Here is a 20458-nt window from a genome sequence, read left to right as displayed (position 1 = left end):
GTTTTGCATGTTGCGCAATCACTAAAAGAAAGACGTGGCTTCCGTTGACCAATCGGATTTCAGCAGATATCTGAGCACAGAATTGACCACGTTGACGGAACGGATTAATATAATGGGATCCATATTGAAGGAGAAATCTGCTGTGACACAAAGCCATCCATGTCATTAGTGTGACTCAGGATGAATGGAGTAACGCGTTACCGTATTCGAATGAACTTTTTCGGATAACGCAGTAAAGTAACGCTTTACATGTTCAGTGTATGTAATTACTGATTACTGTTACTGACGTCAGTAAAATGACATCACTTTCGTGCGTTACAAATTGAGGCTTAGCGGTTAGCACGTTCACATCACACCACCAGGGTCGGGGGTTCGATTCCCGTCTCTGCCCTGTGTGTGTGTGGAGTTCGCATGTTCTCCCCGTGCCGCAGGGGTTTCCTCAGGGTTCTCCGGTTTCCTCCCCCAGTCCAAAGACATGCATGACCTCGTCCAGGGTTTACCCCGCCTTGTGCCCCATGCTGCTAAATTTTAGCGCGCGCTAAAATCACCGAAAGTACTACGAGTTTCACTTCGTAGTGTATTTTTGTAGGTTTGATAGGTTGTGACAGTAGCGTGAAAGTAAAGCAATGCGTAATCTGAGTAGTCATTAGTAGAGTCGTGGTACTCGACTCAATCATGGACCCAATTACGAACGAACTCGGACTTCTCACACGCTCGGGTAGATTGGTACTCGGACTTGACACAGACTCTGGCGTTTTGGACTCCTGACATTTTCTATGACCATGTGAAAAGGAAGATTAAAATAAATAAATAACGACGTCAAAATCACGATAACAATCAGTTAATGAATGTCTCTCTGGCCTCTTCGTACGAGAACAGAAATTGAGTTGGCTTATTACGCTCGGACGGTCAAATAAATAGACACACATCATGTCAAAATGCAGGATTCATGCAAACAGTGGGTTCTGTCTTATGCATGCATATACAGCTCAGGCGAATGTAAGCGGCCGGGGTGAAATCGGAGGCGTGTCGGTACGGTATATCGGATCTGTGCATCAGGTCTTAAAGTGACAGCGGTCTAATAAACCTGCTGCTGTGTGTCATTAATGTTCATCACACAACTGAACACACAGAGAAAATCCTTCACTCAGTCCTCTGACTGAATAACATCAGTACATTTCATAACAATCACTGTATATGTCATATTTACTTGACATCTTATTGCGTCATTCAATTTCTGTAGTATTTCTTCCTTGAATACTATCGATCGACCTACCCGAGAAAACGTATCGTTATGCTGAAATAAGAACCTAGTCGTAAACATGACAGTTTAGTGCTTCCGGTCCGGACTTTCACGTTAAAAATAAGAAATGTACTTCTTAATGTCGGAAATATCATAAACCCTGCTGAGAGGGATTTTTTTCCTTTTTTTCATTTTACGAATTAAGGACTTGGTCTCGACTCGAACTCGACAAAGATTTTCATAAAAACGTGTATTTTCATTTGCTATCAAATATTTGATGGATTATATCCCGATGTTTATGCTGGGTTTCACGCTGATTCTACCTCTGTTTTGTTATTTATAGAGCGAGTTTAATTTATATTCCATGATTTTAACTGCATACTGTATACCGTGGGGCGCACGGTGGTTTAGCGGTTAGCACGTTCGCCGCACACCTCCAGGGTCGGGGGTTCGATTCCCACCGTGGCCCTGTGTGTGTGGAGTTTGCATGTTCTCCCCGTGCTGCGGGGGTTTCCTCCGCGTACTCCGGTTTCCTCCCCCAGTCCAAAGACATGCATGGTAGGCTGACTGGCGTGTCTAAAGTGTCCGTAGTGTATGAATGGGTGTGTGAGTGTGTATGTGATTGTGCCCTGCAATGGATTGGCACCCTGTCCAGGGTGTACCCTGCCTTGTGCCCCATGCTCCCTGGGATAGGCTCCAGGTTCCCTGTGACCCTCAAGGATAAAGCGCTATAGAAGATGGATGGATGGATGGATTGTATACTGTATATTTTTTCTGTGCATTCTACTACTTTTTTCCCCCTTTATCTTATTTCTGCTCGATCGTACAGCGCTTTGACACACCACTTTCTGGTGTTTTCCTCAAACGTAAACATCATTCATTAATTCGGTTATAACATGCCTTACAACTTGAAATCTTTTCGAGTCTAAAGCTATAGTTACAATCCCTGAGACGCAAAAACTACACACCGATACACTCTGTAGTTTCTAAATAAACCCAGATTAAATGCATTTGAAAATCATTGAAAGTAATAACTTTAAATAAATATTGAGCTCAAATAAACAACTTTGTGTTCATATTACAAAGCTATGTTATGGAACTGAGTTAAATATTCTGTCTGTATTTAAGTATTATGTAAATTCCCTTATACAATGCATTGAACTTTTTTCTAATTTCCAAATGAAATTTCATTTCATGTTTTACGCCAGTACACTACAAACTCGCATATTATCTCAGTGATGCTGATTTGTACTTGAGACGAATTTACTGTCTTTACCGTGTGTGTGTGTGTGTGTGTTTTTTTTTCCTCTTTAATTTAACCGGATATCAGTGACAACACATATTTGGCAAAGAAATGAAAGCAAGTGGAAGAGAAAGTCAATGTTGGTCAAATGTGGAAAAGAAAACCAAAAGAAAGTTGCAACACCTCCCTGGAAAATTACACCACAGGGTTTTTACTGCAGTCCCTAAGTGACTTGGGGAGATCACTCAATTACAAAATTACACACACACACGCACACACACACACACACACAGCACTGTTAAACAGAGGAATTTGCCAAATGTATGATGTCATATAGTAGATGAATTATTTATGTGAGTGTGTGTGCGCGTGCGCGTGTGTGTGTGCGTGTATGCGTGTGCGTGTGTGTGTGTGTGTATGTGTGCATGTGTTATGTGCGTGTGTGTGCGCGCGTGTATGTGTGTGTGTGTGTGTGTGTGTGTGTTATGTCCGTGTGTGTGTGTGCGTGTGCGTGTGTTATGTGCGTGTGTGTGTGTGTGTGCGTGTGTTATGTGCGTGTGTGTGTATGTGTGTGTGTGTGTGTGTGTGTTATGTCCGTGTGTGTGTGTGCGTGTGCGTGTGCATGTGTTATGTGCGTGTGTGTGTGTGTGTGCGTGTGTTATGTGCGTGTGTGTGTATGTGTGTGTGTGTGTGTGTGTGTGTGCGCGCGTGTGCGTGTATGTGTGTGTGTGTGTGTGTGTGTGGAAAAAGCTTTTGGCTCGTATAGTTAAGTCACTGTTCTGGTGAAGTCTGTCAGTTGAGTGGAGTCATGCTCACAGGACTTCATGACCAAATTACAGGAAGTGATCATTCTGTAGTAAAGAAAACTTAACAATGAAAACAGGAAGTGAGGTCTGAGAGGTGGACTTTCACATCCATTTATAATCTATCATTTATAGCAAAATATATTCACATTGTTCTTTTAAACAGAAGGAAAAAAAAACACAAAAGGTGATTCATTTTATTTTTAGTACCGCTGTAGCGCGTATCCTTACAGAGTCACGGGAAACCCGGCGCCTATCCCAGGAGGCACGGGGCACAGGGCGGGGGACACCCTGGATGGCGTGCTAATCCATTGCAGGGCACAATCACACACACACACACATTCATACAGTACGGACACTTCGGACACGCCAATCAGCCTACGAGTCATGTCTTTGGACTGGAGAGGAAACCCTTGAAGAACGAACCCTCAACCCTGGAGGTGTGAGGCGAGCGTGTTAACCACCAAGCCACCGTGCGGCCTGACACACAAAACAGTTTTTATTTATTTTATTTTTTTCTTGAAGCAAAAAAAAAGAAGTTATCCAACACCTATCACCAATGTGAAAAACTAATTGCCAATTGGTTGTGCCACCTTTAGCAGCAATAACTGCAACCAAACGCTTCTGATAACTGGAGATCAGTCTTTCACTTACTTCTAGGACTAGGACTTACTCCTACGCTTTGGATCGTTGTCTGCATAATCCAGTTACGCTTGAGTTTCAATTTACGGACTGAAGGACATTGTCCTTTAGGATTTTCTGGTAGAGAGCAGAATTCATGTTTCCCTCAATTACTGCAAGTTGCCCAGGCCCTGATCAGCAAAGCATCCCCACACCATCACACTTCCTCCACCATGCTGGACTGTAGGTATGATGACCTTTTAGTGGAATTCGGTGTTTGGTTTACGCCAGATGTAACGGGACTCCTGTCTTCCAAACAGTTCCACTTTCCACTCATCAGTCCACAGAACATTCTCCCAAAAAGTTTCATCAGGGTGTGTTTTGGTGAAATTCAGACGAGCTTTAATGTTCTTCTGGGTTAGCAGTGGTTTTCACCTCGCCACTCTTCCATGGAGCCGTTTTCCCCCGGTGTCTTTCTGATAGTGGAGTCATGAACACTGACATTTACTGATGCCAGAGAGACCTGTAGGTCCTTTGATGTTGTCCTTGGCTCTTGTGTGACTTCCTGGATGAGTCATCGCTGTGTTCTTGGAGGAATTTTGGAAGGTCAGACACTTCTAGGAAGGTTCACTACTGTGTCGAGTTTTTCCATGTGGAGATAACGGCTCTCGCTGTGGTTCTTTGGAGTCCCAGAGCCTTTGAAATAGCTTTGTAACCCTTCCCAGACTGACTTATTCCATTCACCTTCTTCATCATTTCTGGAATTTCTTTGGCATAGTGTGTTACTGGGTAAGATCTTTTAACCAGTTTCATGGTGGTGAAAATGTTCTATTTAAGTGTTGATGTGATTGAACAGGGTTTGCAGTAATCAGGTCTGGTTGTGTCTGGTCCAGCTGAACCCCATCATGTACGCACTTTCATAGATTTGGGGAACTAGTAACTATGGGGGCAAATACTTTTTCACAGCACAGTATATATATTTATATATATATATATATATATATATATATATATATATATATATATATATATATATATATATATAGTGTGTGTGTGTGTGTGTTTTTCTTCTGCAGTTTGAGATACACACCACTATACAAGTGTGATCTGTGTGCAGTTCTCAGCGTTTGGTCCACGTTAGCATGTGAGCCGGGGAAGAGAAGGGACTTCCCGTTATTTGTCATCCTCGCTCAAGAGGAAAGGTTAATGACTCACGACTAACGCTCTGATGTGTGTAAATATACAGAGGTCTTATATATATATATTCATAAAATGTCTATGAAAGTTTAAAGACACATTCTGATTTCTAGAATTAGTGACAGTTCATCGGTTGAGGCTTTGGTGATAGCGATATGAATAAATCTATACAAAGCAAAAAAATAAAAAAATAAAAACGTGAATCGACACAAAGATGTCACAAAGTAACACAGATTTCTTTCTAAAGATTATTCAAAAAAATTACTTAATAATAAATGCACACAAATTGTCATCTTTGCCAAGAACATTTTTTTCATTTATATATAATGCTTTCCATTTCCAGAAATTTCCTTTTGATGAACATGACGTTGGGGAGATTTTGTGACTCTAGTGAAGACGTTGCCAGGAATTTTCACCTCAAAACCAGGTTGCCTCTCTAAGGAGGTGAAAACGTAACCATAGATTAATATTCCAACATGATTGTGAGGCAAATCTTTCATCCTAAACCACGCTGAAATGGTTTCGGGACACAGAATGAATCCATGTGCACAGAATACAATGCCAATTAAAATGTTGTGGATGGAGAAGAATCTGAGATCCTCTACATGTCCCTCTAGAGATCCGACTCAGAGATCCGACTCAGAATCAGTGCGATAGACTCAGATCTGACCTAATAGATCTGACTCGGATCTATAATAAAATGATATAATAACAGTTCCTAATGATTGACTCAGATCAGTTATTAACCGCAAAGAAAGTAACACGGTCACCAAAACAGCACCCTATCATCTTAAAGATTTAAAAGAAAGAATTAAAAGATTATTGTCCCTACAAGACCTTGAGAAACTAATTCACGCTTTTTTTTTTTTTTTACCAGCAGGGTCGACCCCTGTAACCGGACTTCCTAAAAAAAACCAACGATTAAAAAGTCACATCTCATTCAAGACCTCTGCTTCTAGTCTAGAAATCATAGAATGGTCTGGATCCTGTGCAGGTCAGTTCGTTACAGCTTCAGCATTCAGCAGTTAAGCCGAGTTAACTGAAATCAGCTCCCAGATGAAGTAAGACATGCCACAAATGTCGATATATTAAAATCTAGATTAAAACATTTGTTTTTTTTCCCCCCCTGTGACACTTAACCTCGCACTTTTCACTGAATCTATTGCGCAATAATCTTTCCACTACTTTTTCAGCATTTCTTTTCTTTTCTGTTGAATTTTTATGATAAATATTACTATAATTTTATTGAAATCTTTAAGTAATACAAATTTGGCATTGTCTTTTTCTATTCCTCGTGTTATTTGTAAAGCACTTGTGAATTGCCTTGTGTATGTAATGTGCTATACGAATACACTTGCCTTGCCTTAAAGGATGCCAATATTTCTGCATTTGACCGCAAAGGTAAATAAAATTATTTAAAAAAACAAACAAACAAAAAAAACACACACACACACACACACACACTTGATGTGATATGATGTAAATAATATCACCTTTTTGTTGACAGAGTGTGGATCTATACTGTAAAATATCTCATTATAAATCATCTTATCATGTGTTAGGTATGACTGTGTGATCAGGAGATTCGACACAGTCTGAACATGAAGTCTGCTCCGCTGAAGTCATGAACTGTCCACCGATGGGGACCCGAGCACAAAGTCTGTTTGTGCAGATGTTCGTGGCAATTGCAGTCCTAAAACCGTCACCGCAACTGCAGTCCCAAGACACCGCACCAAAACTGCCCGCATCAATCGCAGTCCAATGCCATCTCCACGGCTTCCGAGTGTCTCCCCAGGCTGTCCATATGGAGAATCCTCAGCAACACGAGTGGCCTCCAAGCGACGAGAGCTCCAACCAAAAGCGGGGCACCAGGACGGACCAGGCCGGCCCGGAGAGCAGAGCGGGCCAGGCTCACTGCCACCAAAGGAGCAACGATTAAACGTTGGTATCATCCAAAGTCTTCACAGGCGTAGGGGTCTTCTGGAATCTTCGTCGAGCCTGGTTCTGAACCGGAGCTGGCACGTTCACTGATGCCCATCCCGAGACAGGAACCAGAAACAAAAGGAGAAGGATTAGCGTAACTGCTGTTCATTCCATTTCAGGCAGAAATGACTGAGATGAGACATGTATGTGAATGCTAGGCTAAAGAAATGTGTCTTGGATCTGGATTTTTTTGGTTAACTGGGAAATATGAGGCGAACGTGCTAACCCTAAGCCACCGGTGTCTCAAGGTTTCTTCTTCATGTGGTCTCAGGGTGTTTTTCCTCACCACGTCGCCTCTGACGTGCTCACCAGGGACCAATTTATCAATTAAGAACTGAGATATTTCGGTAAATCTGCTTTGTGACACTGTCCACTGTTAAAAGTTCAGAGTGATTAAAAATGACATGAAAATCCCTCCATGCTGCGTGAAAAACTCCTGACTGAAATGAATTTAAAATACACATGAGGATATTGTAGGTATTTTTTCTGTCTGCTGCTATAAATATATCTTTGCGGAACAGCATGTAGGTTTTTCTGTCTCGAACTGTTTTTATTTCTCAGTCTGACTTCTCGGTTTGACGCGGAAGGTCACTCAGCTGGGAGAAGAACACAGAAGCAGGAGTTGAAAGACGGAGGAGGAGCTGGGAGGTGAAAGGGGATTTTCCGCCGCACCGGCAACCAATCAGAAGCGACATAAACACGTTACGTCATTTTTTTTTTTCCATTTCGCTTTGCGCGAGCCAGACAGCGACCCGGTCCTCGGTGTCTTTACCTCCGTTATGCGCGTCTCCAAAAACACGTTGATCTGAAAAGAGAAGAGTGAAAATGTCTGCCGTGCTGCAGGAGGTGGATGAAGCAGAGCTGGTGCGCGTGGCGTTAGTCAGAAGCAGCGCGGGCGCGTGCTTACGGGGCGTCCTGAAGAGATCCGCGCGCGCAGTCGCTCTCAAACTCCTTAACACGGACAGGTGAGTACAGGTGAGCGCAAAAGTTTGCATCCCCGCCAGGGTGGCTGAGGGTTAACGGAGAAATCTGTAGTAATTTTGCAATTTATTTACAAAAAAAAAAAAAATAATAAACAAGGAAAAAGAATTTAAAAAATACCAACAACACATCTGTAATATTTCACCCGAGAGGAACCAACATCTGGGAAAGAGGATGTGAAAGAATTTCTTAAAGAAAAGAGGTGAAAATCTCAAATTATTAACGAATATATATACATATATCACATTCAGAAAAGGTGGGGTGCAAACCTTTAAACTGATATTTTAATTATTTTTTATTTATTTTTAATTGCTATTAATCTTCGCTTACAATAAGTGGCCATTTAACTGTAGTTACAATAGTTACTGATCAGAAGGTCGGGGGTTCGAGCCCCAGCGCTGCCAAGCTGCCACTGTTGGGCCCCTGAGCAAGGCCCTTAAGCCTGTCTGCTCCAGGGGGCGCTGTATCGTGACCCTGCGCTCTGACCCCAACCTCCTGACATGCTGGGGTATGCAAAGAAAAGAATTTCACTCTGCTGTAATGTACACGTGATAAATAAAGACTCGTTATCATTATAATTTCTCTCATCTGTATTTAATAAAATAAAGATCTGTGAGGAAGAACCTAACCCACGCTACGCTTTCAGAATAAAGGTACTAAACTGTACGTAACTGACTGGCTTGTCGCTGAGTACCACTGTGTACACCCTTTAAAGAACCTTTTCTAATTCTAATTGACGAATCAGCGTCTCAGAAGTAGTTATAGTTCTAAAGGTTTATAAAGGTACCAAGCTGTCGTCGTTCAGCTGGCAACGCGCATGTCCTTTACTGTCAGTGAACTAACTCAGTGCCTTAAACCATTTCTTTGTAAAAGTCACACACAAGGTGTTCGCATGGCAGAACTAAGCCAGTGACGAGGAAAAGTAGGCTGCACTTTTGTTTGTCTGAGCGTGTGAGAGTATTTATCACTTTCAGAAAGGGGATTTGATCTAAATACTGTACAATAGTATAACGTTTAGACGCACTGTGCGATGTTGTGATCATTATGGTGATGATATATTTGGTGAAACTTCTCGAGTGTTTGCAGACGGACGGTCATGCGGAGTCATCAAACGCAAACTGAAACCTGGCGTAGGGTTTATTTTCACTTTCATGTTCAGATTTAAACAGATGACTGTGTGTGTGTGTGTGTGTGTGTGTGTGTGTGTGTCCTCCAGCTGTTTGTCACAGATCCAGGACGCATTGGCGCAGGGTGGAGAGTGTGTGGGGCGGGTTCTGCAGCCTGTAGGTGTGTATCGGAGTCGTTTTCTCACTGGCCTGCTGTGGGACTGGATGCCTGAAGGATCTCTTCATTCTCTGCTGTATGAGGTGAGATCACACTACTACAGGCTCATGTGTGTTCACATCACACCTCCACGGTCGGGGGTTTGATTCCCACCGTGGCCCTGTGTGTGTGGAGTTTGCATGTTCTCCCCGTGCTGCGGGGGTTTCCTCCGGGTTCTCCGGTTTCCTCCCCCAGTCCAAACACATGCATGGTAGGCTGATTGGCGTGTCCAAAGTGTCCGTAGTGTATGAATGGGTGTGTGAGTGTGTATGTGATTGTGCCCTGCGATGGATTGGCACCCTGTCCAGGGTGTAACCCGCCTTGTCCCCCATGCTCCCTGGGATAGGGTCCAGGTTCCCCGTGACCCTGTAGAATAAGTGGTATAGAAGATGGATGGATGGATGGATAAATGGATGGATGGATGAATGGATGGATGAATGGATGAATGGATGGATAAATGGATGGATGAATGGATGGATGGATGGATAGATGGATGGATAAATGGATGGATGGTTGGATGAATGGATGGATGAATGGATGGATGGATGGATAAATGGATGGATAAATGGATGGATGGATGGATGGATGGATGGATGGATGGATACATGGATGGATGGATAAATGGATGGATAAATGGATGGATGGATGGATGGATGGATGGATGGATGGATACATGGATGGATGGATGGATAAATGGATGCATAAATGTTCATTGTTAAATGTTCCACTCAGGAAAACCAGGACTAGAACTCGGCACTCCATTTATTTAAGATTATTTAAGACTTTTTTTCCTTTAAAAACTAGTAAGCCTTAAAAGCATTTTTTAAATTGAACACTTAAAAAAAAAAAAAAAAAAACAGGAAAAAGTTCATAGCTAAAAACTCGACTGACACAAAATCACAGCCTTGTTTATTCACTTAAACTCTTTCACACAAAACCCTTATACATAAAGTATATAAAACGTGTAAATAAAATACAAGAATGTATACAAAAAACGATAAATAAAGAATAAACATAATAAAATCAATCCTAACAAAAAATACCATCAAGTCTCTTGACGTGTCAACGCTTCCAGTTCCATAAAATATATTCAAAAAGTTTAAATCTGCTCCATTTGTCACATTAGTTTTTCTCTGAGATCCGATCCACCGCGTTTTTCCCGCGCGATCTGATCCAGGGTATCGGATCGGTGTGATCTCAAATCATTTGCAAACAAAACAAAGATGAATTTAAAAAAAAAAAAAAGAGAAATGAGTCAATGCAGAAGGGAGCACAGCGGTCAAGCTCATTTAAGCGGAGTGGAAGATTATGCAACCTCTCCATCTATTTTTAGCATCGCTGTAAGGGAAAGTTTGTTTTTTTTCAGTCTGGAATTTCCCAGCGTTCAGTTTCCTCATTCTCGACGCTCGGCATGTGACAAAACATGTTTGAGTTTTAAAAGTGCTTCATCAGTCCAAGTTCCACTAAAACCTGCTTTGGTGCCGTCATGACTCTGATCCTGATGTCCTGAGCGCTTTTACAGCGTGTTACGTCACTTAAAAACCTGAAGTGACTTTAAAGCGCCCCGTTACGCTTTTACAGAGATTCCCTTTCGTCCGGCGCGTTCGCGAATGTGAAAAGTCTCGAAACAAACCGAGTTATCGACTCCCGAGAGAAGGAATCGATTCTGAACAGCTGAAACGAGTCTTCCGGAACTCCAGACGTAATTCCTGTACTAACGTACGTAGGTTTGTAAAAATAAATAAATAAATAAAAAACCAAAACAACCCGGCTCTGACCTTGCCGAGGTTGCGTCCTGAGAGAGTCAGGTTCACGTCTAGAAGACTTCGTTTCTGTTGTTTTCTGCGCTGCAAAAGCAAAAGCGCTTTGCGTGGACTCCCATGGGATGAGGATGGAAAGCGTCGGTGGTTAGGATTCATTTTTAAAACGGTACCACGGCGGTTCTGCTTCCGAGCTCCGTTTCACCGAGGGCCGCTTCTCAAATCCAGCTGAATGAATGTTTAATGAAGCGCGGTGGTGACGCGCATGTGGAAGTGACACGTCGATGTCTTTCTCAAATCGAATCTTTTATCAGACTCGCCTGTACCCGGACCTGCCGCTGGTTCTCCGCTTACGGATCCTGCTGGACGTGGCCGAGGGTCTAAAGGTCCTTCACTCCGTCTCTCTGCCTCACGGTGCGCTGAAGACCACCAACGTCCTGCTGGACCACCAGTACCGCGCTAAAGTACTGCTCACATTACCATATTCCATATAATAATGCCTATTAATTATATAAATTATAGTATATTTTAATACGATAATATATTAAATTAAAATGAGGTTTATATTAAAATATAAAAATGAATTAAAGATCATAGGAATGAATAATAATAACAGCAATACTACTGCTAATAGTAATGATAATGTAATACAGTCGGCATCGGTGTGATGATTTCTTGATGATGGTGATTATTATTATTATTATTATTTGCTGAGTGAGTGTTTTCTGCGCTACAGCTGTGTGACTGGGGACAGCAGATGCTCGTGGACGTGAGAACCCGTGTCTCTAACGGCGGCGCTCCGTGTTTTAGAGACCTGGCTTTCCTGGCACCGGAGGTTCTGCTGGGAAACGTTCCGTGTGTGAAGTCTGACGTGTACAGGTGAGTTCCACATCTTCACACCTTCGCACGGATGAGCAGCTCGGTGATGTCGGGGTTTCACTCCACTCATCCCTCGCGGTTTTTTTTCAGTTTTGGGGTTCTGATGTGGGAGACTCTGAACAGACGACCGCCGTGTGAAGGTACGTCTTTTCTTTACCTGTCTGTCTCTCTTTCGCTCTGTCTCTCTATCACTATCTCTTTATCTGTCTAGCTCTCTGTCTGTCTCTCTACGTCTCTGTCAATCTCCCTGTCTGTCTCTCTCTGTCTCTCTGTCAATCTCAGTGTTTGTCTCTCTCTTTCTCTCTGTCAATCTCCCTGTCTGTCTCTCTCTGTCTCTCTGTCAATCTCAGTGTTTGTCTCTCTCTTTCTCTCTGTCAATCTCCCTGTCTGTCTCTCTCTGTCTCTCTGTCAATCTCAGTGTTTGTCTCTCTCTTTCTCTCTGTCAATCTCCCTGTTTGTCTCTCTCTGTCTCTCTCTACCTCTCTGTCAATCTCCCTGTCTGTCTTTCTCTCTCTTTCTCACTGTAGATCTCCCTGTCTGTCTGTCTTTCTCTCTCTCTCTCTCTGTCGATCTCCCTGTCTCTCTCTCTCTATCTTTCTGTCGATCTCCCTGTCTCTCTCTTCCTCTCTCTCTCTCTCTCTGTCGATCTCGCTGTCTCTCTCTCTCTCTCTATCTTTCTGTCGATCTCCCTGTCTCTCTCTTCCTCTCTCTCTCTCTCTCTCTCTCTCTCTGTCGATCTCCCTGTCTCTCTCTCTCTCTCTCTCTGTCGATCTCCCTGTCTCTCTCTCTCTATCTTTCTGTCGATCTCCCTGTCTCTCTCTTCCTCTCTCTCTCTCTCTCTCTCTGTCGATCTCCCTGTCTCTCTCTCTCTCTCTCTGTCGATCTCCCTGTCTCTCTCTCTCTCTGTCGATCTCCCTGTCTCTCTCTCTCTCTCTATCTTTCTGTCAATCTCCCTGTCTCTCTCTCTCTCTCTGTCGATCTCCCTGTCTCTCTCTCTCTGTCTCTCTCTCTCTCTCTCTCTCTCTGTCGATCTCCCTGTCTCTCTCTCTCTCTATCTTTCTGTCGATCTCCCTGTCTCTCTTTTCCTCTCCCTCTCTCTCTCTCTCTCTCTCTCTCTCTCTCTCTCTATCTTTCTGTCGATCTCTCTTCCTCTCCCTCTCTCTCTCTCTCTCACTCTTTCTCACTCAGTTCAATTCAGTGTGTGCTTATTGGCATGACAGAATATTTTCTGTATTTCCAAAGCAATATACAACAGCAGACCAAGAGAAGTAGGACGTGAACAAAACCTAGTTTTAAAAAAACAGTAGTGAAAAAATGAATGAATAAACAGATGCTGAGATAAATACGTAGCAAAGTTAATAACTAGATGCAACATCTTATACGTTAACGATAACACAGGAATACAGGGATAAGGTGTTGATGGTAGGCGGGGTTAGGGTGGGTGGGTCTTTATGATATGGTAAATGGTAAAATGGTAAATGGCGCACTTATATAGCGCTTTTATCCAAAGCGCTTTACCCTGTGTCTCATTCACCCATTCACACACACACACACACTCACACACACACACACCAATGGTAGCAGAGCTGCCATGCAAGACACTAACTTACCATCGGGAGCAATTTGGGGTTCAGTGTCTTGCCCAAGGACACTTCATGTGGAGTCATGTGGGCCGGGAATCGAACCTCCAACCCTTACGATTAGTGGACAACCCGCTCTACCACCTGATCCACAGCCGCCCAGTAGGTGGGGTGGGGTTCGGTAGGTGGGTCTTTATGATGGTAGGTGGGGTTAGGGTGGGTGTTTATGGTGGTAGGCAGGGTTAGGTTGGGTGTTTATGGTGGTAGGCGGGGTTAGGGTGGGTGTTTATGGTGATAGGAGGGTGTTTATGGTGGTAGGCGGGGTTAGGGTGGGTAGTTATGGTGGTGGGCGGGGTTAAGGAGGGTGTTTATGGTGGTGGGCGGGGTTAGTGTGGGTGTTTGTGGTTGTGGGCGTGGCTAGGGTGGGTGTTCATGGTGGTAGGTGGGTGTTTATAGTGGTAGGTGGGGTTAGGGTGAGTGTTTATGGTGGTGGGTGGGGTTAGGGTGGGCTTTTATGGTGGTGGGAGGGGTTAAGGAGGGTGTTTATGGTGATAGGCGGGGTTAGTGTGGGTGTTTATGGTGGTGGGTGGGGTTAGGGTGGTTGTTTATGGTGGTGGGCGGGGTTAAGGAGGGTGTTCATGGTGATAGGCGGGGTTAGTGTGGGTGTTTATGGTGGTAGGCGGGGTTAGAGTGGGTGTAAGTCGTAAAAAATCGTGGGTGTAAGTCGAGTGCAAATCGTAAAAAAATCTCTTAAAATCGTCTGATGAAATGACGTCCGCAAATCATTAGATGTACACAAAAAAGTAGACAAAAGTCTTAATAATCTTAATAAATGCCTGAAACTCACACTTCACTTAGTGTGTTGAGTAAAGAACTAAATATTTTTTAAATAAATTTTTGTAATATTTCACATTTCCATTTGGTTTGTTCTGTAAATGTATATGTGATGTTGATGTTTTTAGGTTTCGATCAGCTGCAGAACCTCGTTATGTGCACTCAGGAAGGGGCGGAGCTAGGTATGGAGATTAATCTGTTGCCCCTGAAGACACCACAAAGCCACGCCCTCACTCAGCTCATGACCAGATGTTGGTCTGTTGATCCAAAACAGCGTCCGCCGGCTGAAGGTCAGATAAACATCTTTCATTTAAAAAAAACCTTAAAATTTATGCGTCTTTTTTTTTTCCTTATGACATTCTTACATATCTGAATACAGAGTGTGTGCTGGTGCTCAGGAAGGTTCTGGAAACACTGGACTCGGGAGCTCTTTGTACAGCGGTCCACCTGATAAAAACGTGCAAGGTACTGAACAATCGCGCCATTCCTCATTTAAAAGAAACCAGACCGGAATAAATGACATTAATGAATCGTGTTTTGTGTGTTCTCACCAGGAGAGGGCGCTGCTGAGCTGTAATCACACTCCAGCCTGGGAGTTGCCTGTGGAGCTCAACAACCTGGAGGTAGAAGATTTATTTCATCTGCTTTCAAATTAAACGATCTGCTCTTTTAAGACGAAACGCTGCTCATAGAAACGATGATTTTGGTCTTGTCAGTTGGAGCGTCTGTTTAAAACGTAAGCTCCACCCACTTTATAATCACATCACATATTACTAAAAAGCATCTTTTTTATATACATCAATTTATGCGTCAAAAAAAATGAATCCCAATTTCTGCAAGCATTCATAAAGTTTGACGTTCGTTCCTGTCCCCATTTAGAAAGGTATTACAGAGGGATTTCTCAAATTCGTTTATTATTGTTGGATTTGCCTTCGATTTTACTGACAAATAGCATAAAAATAAATTTTAATAATGGTGCGCGGTGTTTTGTTGATTAAACAAAGTCTCCAGCAAAGTCTTTCTCCTTACCGTGTCTTCACACAGTGGGAAATAAACTTTTTTTTTTTTTTATTCTAACCACATCCAAAGAGTAGATTTGGGGTTTGATTAAGTATGCAAATTTACAAAGCCTCAATAGCATAAACACTTGCATGGATATCAGAACAGGAACTGGTGGAGATGAGTTGTGAAAATTCACCCACCTGTAGTGTCTCACCCTCAGTTCACTGTAAACACTTGCGCAGGGCTACGGTGGCTGCACACGTCCAAAATCCCTGATGTCCAAGGCGATTCCGGTGACGGTGCCGCACTCACACCGACACGCCGCTCGAACCTGCAAATCGGACGAGACGACTCCGAGAGGAAGTCCGCCTTCTCCCAGTCCGGCACGGGCGTCGCCTCCGACACCATGCTGCAGGGGTGAGAGAGCTTTCCTTTCTGATCCTGTTGATTTTCTTTTACAAATATATCACAAATCTCATCGTATCTTCTTTTCACGGCGTTGTCTGATTGTTTATTTTTGTCTAATTTTTTGTTATAGATGCGTCAGACGGTCCGGGGAGTTTATCCGGCAGTAACCGGGAGAGACGTTGCAGTGGAGTTTGTGGCGTAAAACCGTCTCGAGCATCTCCACCACCAAACACGCCGTCCGGCTCGCCCACGTCCCCGATACACACACCTCTACAGCCCGCAAACCAGCGTAAGGGTCAAGCAATTTTATATATATATATATAATACTCTATATAACACGTATATATATATATATATTTTACAGTACATCCATTATTGTCTTATAACAGTACATCCTCCAGTGTTTTACTCCACTTATACCACTTATACCACCTGTTCTCACTTACGTTATAGCAGCACTCTTCTCTCTCTTTCTCTCTCTCTTCTCTCTTCTCTTTCTCTCTTCTCTCTCTCTTCTCTCTCTCTTCTCTCTCCCTTTCTCTCTTTCTCTTCTCTCTCTTCTCTCTCCCTTTCTCTCTTTCTCTTCTCTCTCTTTCTCTCTCTTCTCTCTCCCTTTCTCTCTCTCTCTTCTCACGCTCTCCTCTCTCTCTCTTCTCTCTCTTCTCACTCTCTTCTCACTCTCTATTCTCTCTCTCTTCTCACTCTCTCTCTCTTTCTCTCTCTTCTCTCTCCCTTTCTCTCTCTCTCTTCTCTCTCTCCTCTCTCTCTTTCTCTCTCTCTCTTCTCACTCTTTCTTCTCTCTCTCTCCTCTCTCTTCTCACTCTCTTCTCACTCTCTCTCTTTCTCTCTCTTCTCTCTCCCTTTCTCTCTCTCTCTCTTCTCTCTCTCTTTCTCTCTCTGTCTTCTCACTCTTTCTTCTCTCTCTCTCCTCTCTCTTCTCACTCTCTTCTCACTCTCTATTCTCTCTCTCTTCTCACTCCTTCTCTCTCTCTTTCTCTCTCTCCCTTTCTCTCTCTCTCTCTCTTTCTCTCTCTTCTCTCTCCCTTTCTCTTTCTCTCTTCTCACTCTTTCTTCTCTCTCTCTTCTCTCTCTTCTCACTCTCTTCTCTCTCTTTCTCTCTCTTCTCTCTCCCTTTCTCTTTCTCTCTTCTCACTCTTTCTTCTCTCTCTCTTCTCTCTCTTCTCACTCTCTATTCTCTCTCTTCTCTCTCTCTCTTTCTTTCTCTTCTCTCTCCCTTTCTCTCTTTCTTCTCACTCTCTTCTCTTTCTCTCTTCTCTCTCTCTTCTTTCTTCTTTCTCTTTCTTCTTTCTCTCTCTTCTCACTCTCTCTTCTCTCTCTCTTCTCTTTCTCTCTTCTCTCTCCCTTTCTCTCTCTCTTCTCACTCTCTCTTCTCTCTCTTCTCTTCTCTCTCTTCTCTTCTCTCTCTTCTCTTCTCTCTCTCTCTCTTCTCTCTCTCTTCTCACTCTCTCTTCTCTCTCTTCTCTTTCTCTCTTCTCTCTCTCTCTCTCTCTTCTCACTCTCTCTTCTCTCTCTCTTCTCTTTCTCTCTTCTCTTCTCTCTCTTCTCTTCTCTCTCTCTCTCTTCTCTCTCTCTTCTCACTCTCTCTTCTCTCTCTTCTTTCTCTCTTCTCTCTCTCTCTCTCTCTTCTCACTCTCTCTTCTCTCTCTCTTCTCACTCTCTTTTCTCTTTCTCTCTCTCGGTTAACAAGACAAAAAAAAAATCACACACAGCTTGTTACGTAAAGAAGTGTAAACTCCTCTGCCTCGGGAAAGCTTAAAGTTACAGCTTTAAGGTATTAGAACGCGCGTGTCTCACTCAGGCCTCGATGATAAAGTGATTACTCTGAACTGAAGCTCAGCTTTGAATGCGCTGAAGAAGCGAGCCGCAGTAACGCGTGCAACCCACGTACGTATTTCCAGGTCAAGACGATTCGTTTACATGCTGGAACTCGCCTCCTGAGTGCAGCTGAGGCAAAATTACCCTTAACAAACATGGTGAGAAGTCCGTGTGTGTGTGTGTGTGTGTGTGTGTGTGTGTGTGTATGTAGTGCTCTGACTTGTGCACAGTAAGCACTTCTGCAAGGTTGTTGGCTAACTTCCTGAATGTGAGAGAACGTCCACGTCGATGCCTTATCTGCGCGCACGGCGTTTCCTCCCGAGAGGGTCACTGTTTTTCCCTTTCTCTGTTTTTCTCTTGATAAGCCTTCGCGTTTACACTTTTAAAAGCTGTGTGCCTGTGTGTGTGTGTGCGAGAGAGAGAGAGAGAGAGAGAGAAATTTGTCGATTGTTGATTGTGTGTCCCAGGGATGTTAGAATTTTAAAAAGTGTTAATTATCCTTTGGCTAGTTCAGTGAAGTGAAGTAAACAAATGAGACAAAAGTATTATACTTGGTTGTTTATTTATTGAGGAAAATCATCCTCGAGTGGCAAAAGTATGTGCACCTTTGCGTTCAGTATCTGGCGTGGCCCCCTTGTGTGGTAATAACTTTAACTAAACTTGATTATTTCCTCAGATACGAAAAGCAGCTCGTGATGTCTACAGACTGTCTGTTCTGATCTAATCTGATGTTTTCAATCTCCGTCTCCTCTCCGTAGCCGTGTGTCCCGCGTCCTCCGGCTGGACGTGCTGTCGGCTCCTGCGGGAGAGACGTGAGGCCATCGTGCGCTTCATGACCGAGGGGCGACTCAACAACCTGCTGGACGTGTTGCGGGCGAGGCGGGCGGTCACACGCGAGGACTACGAGTTCATCACGGCGGCCATGACACTGAGCGCACGCACGCGCTGCCTCCTGGACACGTGCGCTTGTCTGGGGGAGAAAGTCGCCGTCCTTGTAGCCACCACTCTGGGTCTGGTCTCTATCGAGGCCACAAACGGACACGCCCGCTCTGTCTCTCTCTTCTAAAGGCCAGGGAATGAAATCACTAAAGTGTTCCTCTGTTATTGACCTCGTTAGTGAGTTATCTAAGAAGCATCACGCCCTTTGTTATAGAGACGGCGACAGATCTGATGTAAACTCGGGGCGTGTGACTTGATCAGACGAGAGCTGATTTGATCACAGAGCGTTAGACATCATCAGCAGCATTCTGTGGAGGTGTGAACATCTTAATCAGCACCTTTTTAACTCTTTTAAGTGAATCTCAGGCTATCAAAGAGGTCCGTGATCTATTACAACCTAATTAAAGGAGCGTATTTATTCAGTTGTTTGTAAAAAATGTTTTTTTTAAAAAAAAAATTAGATGTTTTTAGTTTCTATGGTCTTCTTTTTTTTTTTTCTGTCCAGCTTTAAATGTACTCATTGTTTCTGTCGCTTTTATGAACCTATATGTGAGCTGGGATTGTCCATATTTCTCTCAGTATGTAAGCATGGTATGCTCTCCCGTAGGAGACGTCGTGCACGTTGCACAAACACGAGTATTTCCTCATCTAGTAGTGGATTTTATCCTGCAAGTATCTTGTAACAAGAACGTCTTTATTTTTTTTTTTTACTGTTTTATACAGCACCACGGTACAGCTCATGTACCGTATGGGATTAATCGGTGGACATTAAACTAAGTTTAAACGCTGTGGTGTGTGTTGGGGGTTTTTTTTCTTTCTTTTCTTTCAGTTCACGTGTCACGCCGCCTCTCACACGCTCGCTCTAATGACGTGCCGTCTCTCCGTGAACAGCATCGGGGTCTCTGTACGCTCCTCTCTAAAGTCACTTTTGTTTTGAACGTGTCGGATTTCTCACCCGTGTTATACTCTGTCACGTGCAGCGCTGTCTGAACCGGAGATCAGAAAACCGGTGATGGCGTGTTGATTAGTTTTCTATAACGGCACGTCTAAGAAGTAAAAGCGGTGTAAAAAAGAAAACGCATCTATTTCATTTAAAAAAAAAAATGTAACCAGTTATGATTATTTAATCACACGAGTATTAAACATACACGTACAAACAATCATTCATTTAGTAGTAAAGGAGTAAATATAATAAGAGAATGTTTGTTTGTTTGTTTGTTTGTTTGTTTGTATACTCATTACTGGCAAACCTCATATATTACTACTACTACTACTAATAATAATAATAATTTCACCACGGAGACACAGTGGCTTAGTGGTTAGCACGTTTGATTCCCACCTCCACCCTCACTCGATCGATTCCCACCTCCACCCTGTGTGCACGCACTTTTCATGTTCTCCCTGTTTTTTGGGGGTTCCTCCGGGTACTCCGGTTTCCTCCCCCAGTCCAAAGACATGCGTTGTAGGCTGATTGGCATGTCCAAATTGTCCATAGTGTGTGAATAGATGTTCGAGTGTGTGTGAATGTGCCCTGCACCTCTGTGCCTTTACCAGACTGCCATCAGGCAGACGGTACCGCAGCATTCAATCCAGACCCAGCAGGCTGAAGAACAGTTTCTACGACTGTAATGCAGTCGTCACTCCTTCGTCCGCTCTGTCTCTCACACCTCCACTACCTCCCACACGCCGCTCACCTCAGTGACGCTCATGGACAACCTCTTCACATGTTTCTGCCCCTTTCAGGCATGCTGCAATATTTCACCAGTACCCCTTCACTGCTGCTGAGGACATGACATATTGTACATACTCATGAAACACTACACATA

At 43.5% G+C, this 20458-nt stretch overlaps 1 protein-coding gene across 2 annotated transcripts; it reads left to right on the top strand.

Moving 5' to 3' along the window:
- The first annotated feature begins 6920 nt into the window (after nucleotides 1-6920).
- si:dkey-181f22.4 (receptor-interacting serine/threonine-protein kinase 2) lies at nucleotides 6921-20256 on the top strand. 2 transcript variants are annotated; one of them, XM_053634366.1, is made up of 11 exons: nucleotides 6921-8055; nucleotides 9288-9438; nucleotides 11469-11618; nucleotides 11891-12033; nucleotides 12124-12173; nucleotides 14576-14737; nucleotides 14827-14912; nucleotides 15002-15070; nucleotides 15692-15866; nucleotides 15988-16146; nucleotides 18452-20255. In XM_053634366.1, the coding sequence occupies exons 1-11, from the start codon at nucleotides 7916-7918 to the stop codon at nucleotides 18757-18759; spliced, it is 1593 nt and encodes a 530-aa protein (XP_053490341.1). In that variant the 5' UTR covers nucleotides 6921-7915; the 3' UTR covers nucleotides 18760-20255. The 2 variants fall into 2 exon arrangements, with proteins under 2 accessions (XP_053490341.1, XP_053490342.1); XM_053634367.1 differs by having other exon boundaries at nucleotides 7965-8065; nucleotides 18452-20256.
- The last annotated feature ends 202 nt before the right edge of the window (nucleotides 20257-20458 follow it).

This window comes from Ictalurus furcatus, chromosome 10, assembly GCF_023375685.1.
Source record: "Ictalurus furcatus strain D&B chromosome 10, Billie_1.0, whole genome shotgun sequence".
Taxonomy (NCBI): domain Eukaryota; kingdom Metazoa; phylum Chordata; class Actinopteri; order Siluriformes; family Ictaluridae; genus Ictalurus; species Ictalurus furcatus.
The sequence above is the reverse complement of the archived record's forward strand: the minus strand, read 5'-3'. Positions and strand labels throughout refer to the sequence as shown.

Excerpts from the sequence above, each read along its gene's own strand:
- si:dkey-181f22.4 (XM_053634366.1), top strand. The coding sequence starts at position 7,916 with ATGTCTGCCGTGCTGCAGGAGGTGGATGAAGCAGAGCTGGTGCGCGTG. Across the intron at positions 11,619-11,890 it reads ACCACCAGTACCGCGCTAAA|CTGTGTGACTGGGGACAGCA; the intron begins GTACTGCTCACA and ends TCTGCGCTACAG. Across the intron at positions 14,738-14,826 it reads ACAGCGTCCGCCGGCTGAAG|AGTGTGTGCTGGTGCTCAGG; the intron begins GTCAGATAAACA and ends ATCTGAATACAG.